At 43.3% G+C, this 15809-nt stretch overlaps 1 protein-coding gene across 4 annotated transcripts in view; it reads left to right on the forward strand.

Annotated features, from left to right (window-relative positions):
* Nucleotides 1-13874, forward strand: part of KLF7 (Kruppel like factor 7) — a 100670-nt gene extending 86796 nt beyond the window's left edge. For all 4 annotated transcript variants that reach the window (XM_043446173.1, XM_043446175.1, XM_043446172.1 and 1 more), the window contains one exon: nt 7659-13874. In XM_043446173.1, the coding sequence (XP_043302108.1) occupies nt 7659-7710 (52 nt within the window). In that variant the 3' untranslated portion in view covers nt 7711-13874. The remainder of the gene's footprint in view (nt 1-7658) is intronic.
* Nucleotides 13875-15809: the final 1935 nt, after the last annotated feature.

Raw genomic sequence — 15809 nt, forward strand, 5'->3', positions numbered from 1 at the left:
TATTTCATGAACACCAGCACTGTGATGATCTCTAGATATCAGTGAGACCTAACTCCTGCCCTCAAGGGGATGATGTGACAGATCATTTTAGTATAATAAGAAAATTAATAGGCTAGAGAATGGTCACCGGTAGTTTCTGATCTTTTTATTAATATCAATCGATTTTTCTCAATGTGAGAAGTAGAAAGCCTGCATGAAGGAGGGGAAATTAGTTATAAGACTTTCCTTTGAAGCATTGTTAGAAGTGAATTTACTGAAGAGAGTTCCCATTCTTTTGGGGGGCCAGAGCCATCCTTTCTTCTTTGAAAGTAGGTACAAAGGTCAAGATGGTGAGGCTTTGAGAACTCATCCTATAATTCAATTTCAAACTTTCAGCATTTGAGAGTGGAAGAAAGAGCACATAGCAACAGACACTACACAAGTAATAGTATCTGACAGCCCTGGCATTATCAACCAATAAACCCCAAAATGGAGACTCTGCAGGCCAAGGTGAAGGCAGGATTAGGTTTAGACGTAATCAAATAATGGGCTTGCATCTGAGCGTGTTATCCTTCTAATCCTATTTCTGTGTTTAAAAGGAAGCTTAAGAAAATTAACCATCTTTTTAATGCAATATTAAAGGTCTCAGTTATGATGAGAAAAATGCTTCTAATACGATAAAAGCCCTGAAAGCCTCAGGGTTCCCCGGCTCAGCCCCTCGCTTGCAGGGTGGCAGGAGGGGTGTGCAGGATGTCCGCAGAGGCCTGGCTCTCTGGTGGAGGAAATGCGATCGCTTTTGCATCCTGCCTCCCCCAGCCCCCTCACCAGACCTTCCTCTGGTGCAGAGCAGGACAGGAGTGGCCACGTTTCATGGGTGGCCAGTTGCCTTGGTGCTCCTTTAAGATGCTTAGAAAGAAGCATTCACGTTGTTCCTCCCTTTTTTTTTTTTTCCTTTTTCCTGAAGAGCCTATTTTCCTCTTATCTTCATTCTTGAAGAACTAAATAAAGCCCCCATGCCTTCTGGAGCCCAAAGATAACCTCCCACCCCAAGGCTGAGGAAGTACACTCCATGAAGCTATTGTCTGTCTGTCCCTTAGACCTCTCTTCTGTTACCCCCAAATACAACCTGTTTGTCATTTCTGTCCCATTCACCTCAGAGTCCCCCTGAATTTATAGAAATCAGCTGCTATTCTCCTATAGATTATATTTCAGTGATGTTTCTCCTTATTTGAAACTTTCTCTTGATGCCTATATCTAACCCTGGTTACTAATTAAAGAAGCTATATAGGTGGTGACTCTTTGACCACAGTCCTTTGAGGAAGGGCATTATATCAGTGGGGATGAAGATATATCTATCCTTTGTGAGTTATCAGAGTGTGGTGGTAATAGGTACACATGAGTTGTCCTTCCCTGAAAGATGGTGAGGCTATTGCTTTGAAATATGGATATTGCTTTGAAATATGGATAGCCATAAGCCTTGGAAACAGGCGAAGAATTCTTACAGGGAAACTGCCAGACTCAGTATTCCTCTTAAGTCAACTGAGTTATTAAGCAGTATGCAACTGTCCATACTGGAGAAGGGGATGACAGAGAATGAGATGGTTGGATAGCATCACCAACTCAATGGACATGAACTTGAGCAAGCTGCAGGAGATAGTGAAGGACAGGGAAACCTGGCATGTTGCAGTCCATGGAGGCACAGAGAGTCAGACACAACTGAGCGACCGAACAACAATGTGTCTGTCCAGCACTTGACTTCTTAGGATTAAACCTGACTGATGTATATGGAGAAATAATTTCAAACTGACCGGGTATTTCAGTGTAGGAGATGTCAGGGATGGGTAGTTCAGTTAGTCTTTTGCTTGATTTTCCTCATCAAAATACACTCTGGCTTCTAGAGCTAGAAGTTTGCTGAGCAGATGGTACCAACTGTGACATGGTATTTGGGGCAGCTGGCAAGTAGCTCAAACTTCTGCAGCAGGAGAGTCGGTGCCTTTCACCAGTGTCAGAAGCCAGGGGGTGGAGCCTCGTTAGTGGCTCCTGACAGGCAGCACCTTGTACTTCAGCTTCAGGAACTGTGCTAAAAATAGAGCAGGTCTGGGAGGTGGCGTGGGGAGCTGGAGTGGTCCCAAAGTGATGGAAGAAAAGCCTGGCGTGACCGCGGACTTGGCATTCCCTAGAAGACTTTTACCTTCAAAAAAAGAGTACGTTTATAGCCCTTAGCAGAGCACTGGATCCTGTTGGTGCCTCAATATGTAGGAGCCTGAGAAATCTATCTCTTGCCTCATATAATTGAATAATCAGGCTACCCTATGGGCATGCTTGCTAAGTCACTTCAGTCGTGTCCGACCCTTTGCAATCCCACGGACTGTATAGCCCACCAGGCTCCTCTGTCCATGGGATTTTCCAGACAAGATTACTGGAGCAGATTGCCATTTCCTCCTCCAGGGATCTTCCTGAACCAGGGATCAAACCTGTATCTCTTAGAGGTCTCCTGCATTGAAAAGTGGGTTCTTTACCACTAGTGCCGCCTGGGAAGCCCTCAGACTATGCTACTTAGAGGCTGAACTAAGTAAGATTGGGGTTTCTTGACCTTAAAGCAGGTACTAAATCTAACTTACACTTTTATTTTGCCTATAGGGTAAATTAAAAAATACATGAGTTCTTGTTTGTTTTGCTAACATTTCAAATTGCTTAAAGTCACAAAAATCTCTGTTCCTGGCTTTGAAAAATTGGAAGATCAGGTAACAGTGGACTCACATTCCCAGGTGGCCATGATTTTCTGGAGCTGACTGGTCATCACTGCCTTTGGTAATGGTCCTGTGATTACTTATTTCTCTCTGTTCCCCCTCCCTCACCACGGTCTCCCCCATATGAAGGCAGAACATCAGTTGCCACGTAGCATGTCCAGATATCTCCTCTTAATGAAGAGCAACATTTCTTTATATTCAGAGGTAGAATCAGATGGTCTAAAAATGCTGTGTGTTTCTTACTCTTGACCCATTGCACCCATTTACTTTATCTGCCTGACCTTAAAGACATTCAATTTTGTGACTTCAGGTCTGGGGAGGAAGCAGTGAGGTGTTTATGCTATCTTACATCAAACTACGCAGTACAGCCCACTCAGTGATCAGCTGCTTAAAGGGATGATTGTTGTTTCTCAGCCCACAGAGCAAGAGGCTGCTGATGGTAGTAAGCAGGGCTATTTCCCCAAGTAGCCACATGCAGCTATAACCCAAGGAGCCTGCTCCCAGCGTAGTACCTCCAAGACCCTAGGAAGTTTAGAGGAGGCGTTTTGATCTTTGATCTCTTGGTCAGCCCACTTATAGGTGGTGAGAAACATCAGCCTGTATCTAGCCCTTTGGTGCCTGGTGCATTGCTGTTGGCCTAATGCCCATGTGACTTTAGGGGGCCTTTTTCATCAGCAAGAGAAATGACAATAAGGGTTTGACTAGTTCTCTGCAGTAAACAAATTTGAGTCACTAAGAACTTTCTTATTTAAGGTCATCTGACTGCTGTACAGTCCTAAATACCCTCTGGGGGTATATTACCCTTAGAATTACTCGATTCTGCATTTCTAGATGCAGAGTTTATCTATTACTTTTTACTTTACTGTTCCTATGTGGAACTCAGTAAGTATAATTTAATAAATATAAATTAATCATGACTAAGTATCCTACTGGTATATTGGATTTAAATAAGACCTCAACGGTGAGGGACCCAGTCTCATTCTAAATCCATGCACTTTCTAGAATTTTAACAAATAATGATGCTAGTTTGATTCAGGAGGGGTGCAACCATATTTTATACCATTTTAAAGAATTGGTTGGTTTTCCACTTTTTTTTTTCTGAAAGAATTTAAAGAGTAAAGATAAATGCTTGTACAGATTGCTAGGTACCCAGCACAGGTTAAGCAGTTGGTTAAAGGAGAATGGAAGTGTGGAACACATACATACTGAGTGGTTATTTCAAATGAAGTCCTATGTCAAGAATGCTGTTGTCCCATGTGACTTCCCTGGTGATCCAATGGTTAAGAATCCACCTGCCAATGCAGGAGACATGGGTTCAACCCCTGGTCTGGAAAGATTTCCACATGCCGTGAAGCAGCTCCTGAGCCCCATGAGACCTAATGCTCGTCTCTGCAAAAAGAGAAGCTACCACAGTAAGAAACCTGCATACCTCAACTGGAGAGTAGCTCCCATCTGCTGCAACTAGAGAAAGCCCACGTGCTGCAACAAAGGCCCAGCACAGCCAAAAATTAATTAATTAATTAAAAAAAATACTGCTGGTCCCGTATGTTCTCAGGGTGTGGAAAAGAAAAGAGAAAGGTTTTGTACTAGTAGCAAAGACTTCTGCTTTGCTCCTTACCATCTCGAATCCCCACACGCCTCTTTTGGACACAGGGTTCTTGGTACATGCTCTGTGGCTTTCTCGCAGGGCCTTGCTGCTCAGGCTTGACCAGATTAACTTCTGGATTCATTTTCTAGACAATGTTTCCAGTTGTCACAAGTTTAGTATCACCCTTATTTACCTTTACAGATTTATCATATTACGGTTCCTTGGGTTAGAAGTCAAACACAGATCTCCCTGGGGGTAAAATCAAGATGTGGGTTGCTCTCCATTCCCTTCCTGAGGCTCCCAATTCCTTGTCTTTTCCAGCTTTCAGCTTTGTCCATGTTCCTTGGCTCCTGACCTCATTTCTTCATCATCAGAGCTATCGAGTCCTTTTCACGCTTCCATCTCTCTGGTTTTCTCTTTTAATTCCCTTTTCCATTTTTAAAGACCCTTGCAGTGACATTGAGTCTACCCAGATAATCCAGAGGAAGCTTCCTATTTGAAAGTCAGCTGACCAGCAAGTTAATTCCACCCACAACCTTAATTCCCCTTTGCCTTTGAACCTAACATATTCACAAGTTCTGGGGATGAGGTGCAGGTGTTTGGGGAAGACCATCCATCAATTCTGCCTACTACCAATTCTTTAAACGGACCGTTCAGCTTGACCTTCTGCTCAGCCTGAGAACTGGGTATGGCTGAAAGCATGGGCTCTGGAGTCAAGGCTGTTGGGCTTCAGATTTTGGCTTTGCTTCTTTTTGATGAATATCTCATCTGGTAATGGGGCTAAGAATGGTACCTTCTTTATAGAGTTCTTGTAAGAATGTTAACTTTAGAAAGGAAATACCTACAAAAACAACTTCCCGACTTAGATCTTCTTTCTCAATGCTGTTGAGATGAAGGAAGAAGAGAAGGAAGAAAGGGGGAGGGGAAGGAGGAAGGGAAAGGAAGAGAAGAGGCAGTGGATAGAACTAAGTGTGCCCTCGGCCCAGGACAGTCAAATACTAAATTCCCTGCAGGCTGTACTACTTTTTCTTACACCGGTGACATCAAGTACTTGCTTTTAAAGAAAATTTATCACTGTTTTATAGTAAATCAAATCCCCTTTAGATGCTATGCTAAGGGATTATTCAAGTATCTTGCTTATACCAAATCAGAGCCCGAAATAAGCACTTATGGTTAGAATTACTGTTATTCAATATGTTACTGGATTAGATCACTTTCTACTCATTTTGATAATTTTTTTTTCATTTTACTTTGTTCTGTTTCACTTCATTTTCTTGAGATTCTATCCAGCATGTGTGTCTGAGAAATGAACACAAACATGTGTGGAGAGTGTTGGGGTCAGCAGATAGGGCCAGGAGTTTTCTCTTTCTTTGTTTTAAGAATGAACAAATACAGGGAAATTCTGCCCTGAACAGGAACCCTTGCTGACCTGAGCAGGACAGCTTGCTAATACACCAACTAGAGTTTTGAACTGGAAGGATGTCTCAGGCAGTGTCTCAGGGGACCTCGGAACTTTCTCCCAGGTAGGACGGAGACCAGTTTCTAGGGCTGGATCTGAGGGAGAACTCACACCCAGAGCTCAGAATGACTGCTGTCCGATGCACTGACCTCCCTGGGATTCCAGCCCAGGAACCTGAGACTGTATGTAGGCCTCAGAGATGCGGAAATGGCCACTCTATTAGTTATAAGTAGAGAACCCTGACTAAGTCTTGAGTTAGCTTTCAGGGGTTTTTATTAGCTCCTATAACTAAGAAGAACAGAATTCGATTTGTCTTCACGCTTGGCTGAGTCCAGGTGCTTAGATGTCGTCCTCAGGACTAGAAACTCTTTTCCTTCCTACCCCTTCACCCGTTTTTCTCTGTTGACTTCATTCTCAAATAGGCTCTTTCCCCCATGGCTACATGGACACCTGCAGCTCCTATCTCAGTGTCTATGCCCCAAAGAGCACGTCTCTCTTCCAATAGTTTTAGCAAATGTCCCAGAACTTGCTCTCGTTGACCTTTGTGGATCACTTGACTGTCCCTCAGCAGATCACCGTGGCCATCACTTCAGCCTTAGGAGGCGGGTTAGCCACATACAACTGAGAATGTGGGAGAGTTACTACCCAGGGCAAAATCAAGTGGGTGGTATTAAAAGAAAGGGGAAGGAGTGAAAACAGCCACTGCTTTAACTCTGAGGCCGCCCAAGGGATTCAGTGGTCGACCTTGGGTACCAGAAACTGTACAAAGAGTGGGTTTACACATCTGTCTGGGTTCTCACCCCATGACTGCCACACACTGGCTGTGTGACCCCAGCCTCAGGGGCCCTACCACATGCATGCCCACAAAAAGAGTGTGAAGATTTACCATGGAAGGTTGCTGAGGATGTTTTGTTGTTTCTGTTCAGTCTCTAAGTTGTGTTTGGCTCTTTGCGACCCCATAGACTGCAGCATGCCAGGCTTCCCAGTCCTTCACTCTCTCCCGGAGTTTGCGTAAACTTATGTCCATTGAGTCTAGGGTGGTACTGGAGAAACACCACGCACATGCCCGCATATGACACCATTATCAATAAACATGAGCTTTTCCTCCCTTTGAATGTGGAGTGCCTATACAGACCTGCAGATATCACAGGCAGCATTTCTGGGCCTCCATTGTAAAACTTAAGACTGAAATCTGGGTGTTGAAGCGCTAAAAGTGTCATCATTTGATAGTACAGGCTAATCGTTCTTTGTAGTGTATGAGCATGACACATATTGTTTCCAAAACACTTTTACATTTGTTTCTTCTTTAATAATGACAATCGCAATAATAATAGTTAATATTAATCAAGATTTTACCATGTGCCGGGCAATTTTCTAAGCAGTTTACATAGATCATCTTACTTAATCCTCACTACCCATCTGTGAAGTAAGTGCTCTCGTTTTCCCCATTTTATTGAGGAGGAATTAAGACACCAGGCTTCCCCGATGGCTCAGATGGTAATCTGCCTGCAATGCAGGAGATCTGGGTTGGATCCCTGCATCAGGAAGATCCCCTGGAGAAGGGAATGGCTACCTACTCCAGTGTTCTTCCATGGACAGAGGAGCCTGATGGGCTACAGTCTGTGGGGTCGCGAAGAGTCGGACAGAACTGAGTGACTAAGACTTAAGACCCTGAGAGGTTAAGGTGCTCAGTCACACAGCTGTTGGAGGAGGTGAACCCAAGCAGTTTGACTGCTGAGCTCACCTGCCCGATAAACCTTGTTTCTCAATATACACGCACTGCCTCTCTCTCTTTTAGGGCTGATCATTTGCTGAGGGGTGATGGAAGTTGAGTTCTTGATGCAGATCTCTCTAATATCCTTGTTTTTCTTATCTTCCCTAGGTGTTTTTCCAGGTCTGACCATCTTGCCCTCCATATGAAGAGACATATCTAAAAAACCTGAAGGCCAGAGTTGCCATGGCGTCGGCCGGCCGTTGTCTGAAGGAAATGCCATGAGGCGGGGGCTGGACTTCAGGCGGGGATCCGTTGCCTCGCAGAAGAAAGTTCTCACTTATTAAACCTCTGTGTACACAGACCACACACACACACAGACACACACACACACGCACTCACACATAGACACACACACACAGTCATGCACTCAGCTATATTTAAAATATATACGTCTATCTTTATGCCTTGCCCTAGCCAGATGGTAGAAGAAGAAGAAGAAAGAAACCAGGTGAACTCAGCAAGGCAGTCTGGCTGCTTACTTCAGCACTATTGGAATTATTTCCCGCTGTTGCCAATGGAAATCAAAGAAAATGGATGTGACGTCTCTACAGGTGGACGGCAGTAAGAGGGGCTTATTTAACTTGCTTCTCAGTGCAACTTGATAGGAGAATACAACGTCTTAAAGTTGCATATGTGTAGCACTAATGTTTCTTTTTCAATAGTTGGGGGAAAATGACCTAGCAAACCAAATTGCAGTTTGGTAGCCAAAATTAACTCTCGGTTTATTTGTCCTTTGTGTGTGAAAAGTCCTACTATTCCGTGCGTCCGACTTCCTCACAGAACTGTTGATCAGTTTTGGTTCTTAGTACTATTGAGATCTTTCCAGTCGATACCAACGGCCTTAGCGGCGGCAGACTCCGGAATAACACCTTACACCTTTCTGGCCTGCATTTCTCTAGACTTCACTCTCCAGGTCTCCAGGGAAGAGTGTTCTTTTCTTACTTTTTGACTCTTGCACACCATATGCACTAGGGATTCTGGAAACTTCTAGCATGACTGCAAAGTGGCCAAGAGAATAAAGTCCTTGATGATCAATCACAGTGTATCCCTTGAGCCTCACCTTATTGCCAGTGCTAGATTTTTTCTTTTTAATCTCTCTGTTTTTTGCTAACGAAAACTTGAAAAGCTTATTTGGAAGCTTAAATGTTTTATCTTTTCTCCATGGACTAAACCTCTCCAGGACTCTCTCTCTCGTCACCTGGATGTCCAGCTCTCGAAGCAGCCAATCAGATGGGACATCACACTCTTTTCATCCCCCTTGAGGCATCCTGACCTCAGCTCATAGTGATCAACCCCATGCTGTGTGTCACTGCTCCCCTAACAACCAGTTTCAGCATAGATGTCGCTAGTCTCAAAGGGCAGCTGCATATTGAACGTAACTCTGGGTTATGACCTGACAAAAAAGCCAAAAATATCCCTCTTTCCAGGAATGGGGAGAACGGAGGATGCCTCCCAAGTCTAGTGGCTTCAAAAACCATCACTCTCTCTTCCTGTCTCATACCCACTGAGTCATGTCACCCCACTTGTTAAAACACACAATTCAAAATGCTGTTGTGGGAATAAAGGGTGGACATTTAAGGAAAGGGTTGAGATATTTCTCTCATGGTCTATCTAAAAGGAGAGACATATTTCTGATTTTTAAATTTTTTTGGCTAGGCCCACCATGACGTGTGCCCTAGAGCACCTGGGATCAACAGAGGCCTCACTTTTACTCTGCAAGCTGACTCCGAGGGGGTTCCATGCCTCACTTTCCATCCCCCACACACATCCAATATCGGTCTCCATCATCTACCCGCGTTCTTAGCTAGCTGGCACTGGCCTCAACTCCAAAGACTGCCTTTAGGACCATTAAATGGCCTATGCAAGCAAGCGGGGTGGTTATTAGGGCAGATTGTATATTTTGTATATTCTGGGACCATCCCTTCAAGACACGTCTAAAAAAACAAAAATGGCATTTGGTCCGCCCATGGTTGCTGCTCCTTCATACCAGCTGGCTCCTCTCCTGCCCTCCTTTGACTGTTTGACTCATTGACTGTTAAAATGCTACCCCATACCTATTTGGGATGCAAAACTGAAGTCTTTGAAAGGAAATATAAGAAACACAGATTCATTTATGACAGCAAACTTCAAGATCCTTGGCATTTGGTTTCTCAGCTTTCTGCAAACTTTGATTTCACTGAAATGTTGAAACTACTCGTCTGAGGGCAGAGGAGCCTCCTTATCACAAATGCTGTAGCTGCCAATTGGACACTTGGGGCATTCTGAGGTCTGGCCCTTCAAGTTCTCTTTCTCTTTTTTCCTTTTTTTCAATTTAGACCAAAAACAAAAAAAAAAAAAAAAAGAAAGAAAAAACCACCCTAAACACACACACAAAATCTGCCCATTTGCCAGAGGCAATTATGTATATGTTAGTCAGAGGGTATTTAAAAAAATCAGTTTTATTCCAAAGATTTAAAACTAGACATGACTTAGAAACATTTCTGGAGCACTGCTTGCTGACAATCTCGTAGTTCTCGACTGCATTCGAGTGCGTTTGTAGCCAGTCCATCAGGGCGGACCATGGGATTATAATTGAATGTGTGGCTCATCCTTTCTGGATGAAGGATGTGTGAGGGACCTTGAACCTCAGCTGTATTAAACTGTAGCGCCTCCAGTCAGTGCACTAGATGAAACTTTAGACACCCCAGATTTTGTTGGTTCATTGATTTCCCTTTCTAGAGCAGCCTCCAGCATGACTGCACGCACAGTCCCAGTGATGGCATTAGCCATAGCTGCCACGATTTACAAATGTTCTCTCCCCCGCTGGAGCTGCTCTTGCCTCTCGAAATGCTATTATTAAGGGTTTATAATACTTAATTTAATTTTTGAACTGACCAATGCAAGGCTCTATTAAAAAGAAAGTTTAAAAAAATGCAAAAGAGTAATCATTGCTTGTTCGCTCCCCGTTGTCACCTGTGGTCTTGAAAAGATCTCATTTGAATGTGACAGAACAAAGGCCCTTGGGTCTTCATCAGTGTCTGAAATATTGGGCAATTCCTCTCTTTTATATCAGTGAATTCCTTTGTAATCTGCTCCTGACCTTTCTCCAAGCAGGGTGCACTGAACCTCGATGGTGGGGCTTGCTGGCTCCAGGCATTTGTTGACCGAGAATTGGCCTGAGAATTTGGTGGGTGCTAAGCGTATGGCTTTGAAACTGTTCTTCTGTAGCTCAATTGACACCTCTGAACGATAACCAGTCCTGTCTGTTGTGGGGTGGGGAGAGTGGTAGCCCCAGTCACTTGGGCATGTTATCAAGTATCCATCCTCTCTGAAATGGCAGAGATGGTTGGAAGGAGCCTGCTGGAGTGAACAGGCTTTCTGAGAAATAACCTGAAGCTAGTTTGCTTCCAAGAGGACAGGTTATTCAAAGCAGTGATTTAGTGGACAGTTGAAACACATTAAACCATTTTCTTGTTTAAATTGTTAACTCCCAGCATTCCAGGAGATCTCCAATTTGAAAGGAAAAACCTGTCATGGTGTTTCTTGTAGTTGTCCTCCGAAACACGCTTTATCCAGGGTTCAGAGTGTAATGTATAGAAAAAGAGTGTTTCGAAGCCATTGACAGTTTTCTTTATTTCAATTTGTGCTTCTTTCTCCTACCACATGACTGTAAGTCAAAGATGTGGAAACCTGAAATTATAATACTGCTCCTTGTTACTGGCCCTGCCCCACTGATGGTTCATTGGCCCAGCTTAATGCCTGGTGGTGATGAGTATTATGTCCAGAAAAAGAGATGTTTGGATTCTATGACAAAGCTGCGTTTTATAAATATATCGGAGACCCCCCCAAAATGAACTTCATGCTGACCATTCCCTTCTCCTCTCTGTGCTCTCCCTTGCAAAGCCCTTCAAGTATCCCCTGTCCACCCCATCTGCACCTCTTGTGCCCTCTTTACATCTTTGATTGCCTGACGATAACAGGGTAAAAAAGACAGCCAACCTCACGCATGATTAGTAGAACTGATTCCTGTGTTTTAAAAAAAATCTTCTTTGAATCTAGAAGCCAGAGAAGATTTTTTTTTTTTTTAAGGACTTCAGTTTGGGATAAGCTTCCAGATTAGCCATGTCTATTTGCATCAAAGGGGAAATAAATGGGACTTGCAGGGCTGCTCACCCAGTGCATTCAGGACATCTGCCTGTAGCCCCAACTCCTGAACTCTATGGCAAAGTCAAAAGACGTGAACTCAAATGGCAAGAACAACAGAACTTAGTGATTAATGTTACTGGTTCATAATGGTTTCCTGTATGGAAGTCACTTCATAAAATATAAAACACAGTGCAGAGTGAAAAATTGCTTCTCTTTTGCATGAGTTGGTTTTAGGAGAAGGAAGAAGGTTGGGAAAGGCTGAGATGCAACATATGTAACTACAAAAACCAGGTTCATTGTTTCTTTTTTGTAAAAAAAAAAATTCTTAGGAGGTCCAGCATTTCTGGCCACAGTTTTGCACCCAGATCTTTGCCAAAGTGAAAATTCATTAAGTAGAACCTGGTTGACATCTACCTGGGGACGCTTTCCCTGGCATCTTCCGGAAGTGGCCACTGCCAAGTGGGGGGTGGAGGCAGGAGGAGAGAATTTGCATTCCAGCTCTGGGTTGTGTTTCGGTAAACATGGTGATATTCATTGAAAACTGGAGGGGCTGTTCTGAGTGTACATCAATGCCTCTTTGATGGTCTACTTTCCTCAGTGAGGATCTTTGGGAATACTTGAGATGGAACAACGAAAATGTGTCAAAGGAAGCAAAAACTCCTTGTAAATGTGAGATCCCATGACTAACTGCCTGAGGCTTCAGGGTTTTCTCTTGCTTTTAACACTCGCTTAAATCTCCTCTGTTGGTTCCTAATGGATCCCGGTAAAGGGAAAAATAAAGCTGCAATTTAACTTTCTTACGTGCACCCTTCCAAGGTAGTACTGTATTCTTCAGGTGTTTTGCATTTACGTATAAGTGCTCGGGAAACAGGTATCAAAAATGGAGAGAGAAATCCCAGGCCGTCACTTCACAAATATCCCAAACGAGATACTCTTTTTCAAACAGGGCTCCCTCTCAGCAGTCACGAGGGGACGTTGATGCGTTCTTTGTTGGGGACTGTTTATACAAGTTTTTTTTCAACTGTGAGCTTTGGAATCGTAAACTGCTTTGACTCCAGCTTCTGTCTACTGCCATTAAAAAGGACCCCACATCAGAATAATGAGGGTGGTATGTGTGCACACAGCTAGACACGTGTGCACATGTACCTAATGTACCTTCGCAGAAGGAAAACAGTTAGGCTACTGACATTTACGAGGAGTAGCCACCAGTGCCTAATATCTTTTGGGGGGATGGATGCTTATAATTGCCAGTATATTGAAAACACACTGGGAGTTCCACATAGAGGGGAGGGGCTGAGGGTGGGGAGAGGGGACATTTTAACCCTAGGCCTTTGGACTCCAGGCAGAATGATTTCTGCAGATCTCGGTCCTGAAAGGCTTTGGGGCTCATTGGCTGGTCCTCAAGCTTTTTATTTTTGTTTTTCTCAGCATGCATTTTCGATCTGAACCCAGACTTAGTTGAATTTCTTTATCTTTCACTTCTGCTTCATTCCAGGGAGGAAAAATACACCTGTTATGGCCAAGATCTCCTTGATAACACAGAGGCAAAAATAAATGTTTAATGTTTTTGAAGCCTCCCCCTTCCTTTCCATAAATCTCCCCAAACTCCTTCTCTCTTGCACCCCCTCCCTCCTCCCACCACATGGCTTCCTAGCCACCACCGCTTTTCTTTCAAATCTCTCGTATCCTCTTAACAGTTGCTTGAAGAACTTTGTTTTTGCACTATACATTTTCTTTTTGCCAGATGTGTCTAACAAGTGTGTTTGGAGAGACCTACTCCCAGCCCCCACCCCTCCCCCACCTCCCTCGGTCACATGCTCTCAGGCCTTCTCTGGTATTTATAATATATCACAGAAGTACCCAGTCTTATAGCCCTCGGTTATGCCTTTTTTTGACATTTTATTTTTTTTAAGCTTTTTATATATATATATATAAATATATTACTTTGTCAAGTTTTTTTGCTGTACAAAAGTCTTAAGATTTAAAACTATTATTTGTATTATATGATGGTGGTATGTTAATGTTACAAAATTATTAATGAAGAAAAAATTTATTTTTGTTACTGGTCTGTTTCATAATTCTTTTTTAAATTGGTATATTGTAAGATATCTATGCAAAAAATGTTATGTGACGCATTTTTATTTAAGAATGTAATATGTGTAATAAACAGTAGAATGTGTTTGGCCTTGGAATGCCTTACTGTATTTCTCCTTAGCTTATTTCATTGGAGAGGGAAAAAAAAATCCTCAAAGAGACTAAAATGGGCCCTTATATGCCTCATGAGAGTTTTCTTTCTCAGAGAGAGAAAAGGAAGGCGAAAGATTGTATTAGGTCATGTTTCTTCGTTTTGGGAGGCTGTTCGGTGTGTATGTGTATACCCGCGTGTGTGTGTGTATTTTATGATTTCAGTGAGGTAGCTCAGAGCCCAAATAAGAAGGAACACTGAAGGCAGTTTATTTCTTCAAGGAGAGGAAGAGAGCAAATGGTTGGAAGTTATGAAAAGCAATATTTTAGAATGAAGTGGATTGTGGGATGTTATTTGTTTTGGGGGTTAGGAGCAACTTATTGAAAGCAGTTTATTTGGCGAGAGAAGGGGAAAGATTGTTATGGGATGGCATTAAATACAGCCATTGGACACGATATTGGAAATGATAACTTGAAGCAGTTGGTGGAGGAGGGAAGAAGAACAGAGGTGAGTGAGAAGAAATAATTGAGGTAAGGGGTCGGAGAGTCAATTTATAGGGGAAGATCAGTGACAAAGTGGGGACGAGATGGCTCACCAGAGATAGAACCATGTATGTGACCAGGAATAGTACAAGAAGGTAGGTGCAAACATAAGCAGCCTCAAACACTGAAGAGGAGGAACTGGAGAGCCTGGGAAAGATTCTCAGAACAGAAAACAATACTCACTAAAATTTTTCTTCCATACACTTCCAGGAAAGAACATCCACGTTAGCACGAAGGCAGAGAACCTAGTTGATGTTAGAATCCTGGGACCCCTCACAGAGCGAATCTCTGAAAAAGTGCTGTCATTAACTGGGAGCAGCAATGAAGTCCTCACTCATCACCTACCCAGGACACAGGGCTCTCAAGATTTCTTTTCACACTTTGGGTTTACAGAAACAATTACAATGGCGAATCACTTCTATCCCTCCTCAGATGAATCTGATGAGAGAATTTTCTATTTTCCCATTGAAGATCATGACTATAGTGACTGAACTTGCTGCGTGGGGCACAGGCATGTCTCTGAAGGCAGGAACACGGGTGTGAGGAGTGTTGCAGTGAGCTGGGAAGGGAAACAGTGATTGTGGCCTCACTCTAATAAAACTGAAGGGAAAAGAACAGTAGATGCTTCAGGGGTCAGGAAAATGATTGTGACAGTTGTAAACATCTGCGCTCACATCTTTCAAGTACGCAGGTGAGCTGGGCAACAAGGCAACCGGACAACTCAAAGCCTTCTGACGAAAAAACTACAGGCTCCAGTGGGAAAAAAAACACTGGCCCCAGAGTCCATGGCCCTATCTCCTGGTCCTTGGTCATTTAGTAGATCCATGATTTGTGAAGTCATTCAACCATCTCATACCCAAAGTCATTGGCTTAGAAATCAGTTTGTTCAAGGAAGGATAGGATAACATTGCTGTATTACCTAGAACAAGGCTTATTTTTCTGTAAGAATGAGCCTGACATATCAAAGCATATCAAATTGAACATTTCAAGTGGGGGACAACATACAGTGTGCTGAGATAATAAGAGGGGAAGCTGGTAAGTCTAATCTTTTTGCCATAAGGAAAGGAGATCGTTTACATAATTGAATATTCTAGGTTCAGTTCCGTTACTCAGTCGTGTCTGACTCTTTGTGACCCCATGGAATGCAGCACACCAGGCCTACCTGTCCCGCACCAACTCCCAGAGTTTGCTCAAACTCATGTCCATTGAGTCAGTGATGCTGTTCAACTGTCTTATCCTCTGTCGTCCCCTTCTCCTCCCGCCTTCAATCTTTCCCAGCATCAGGGTCTTTTCAAATGAGTCAGTTCTTCTCATTAGGTGGCCAAAGTATTGGAGTTTCAGCTTCAGCATCAGTCCTTCCAATGAATGTTCAAGACTGGTTTCCTTTAGGATGGACTGGTTTGATCT

The sequence above is a fragment of the Cervus canadensis genome, chromosome 24 (genome assembly GCF_019320065.1).
Source record: "Cervus canadensis isolate Bull #8, Minnesota chromosome 24, ASM1932006v1, whole genome shotgun sequence".
Lineage (NCBI taxonomy): Eukaryota > Metazoa > Chordata > Mammalia > Artiodactyla > Cervidae > Cervus > Cervus canadensis.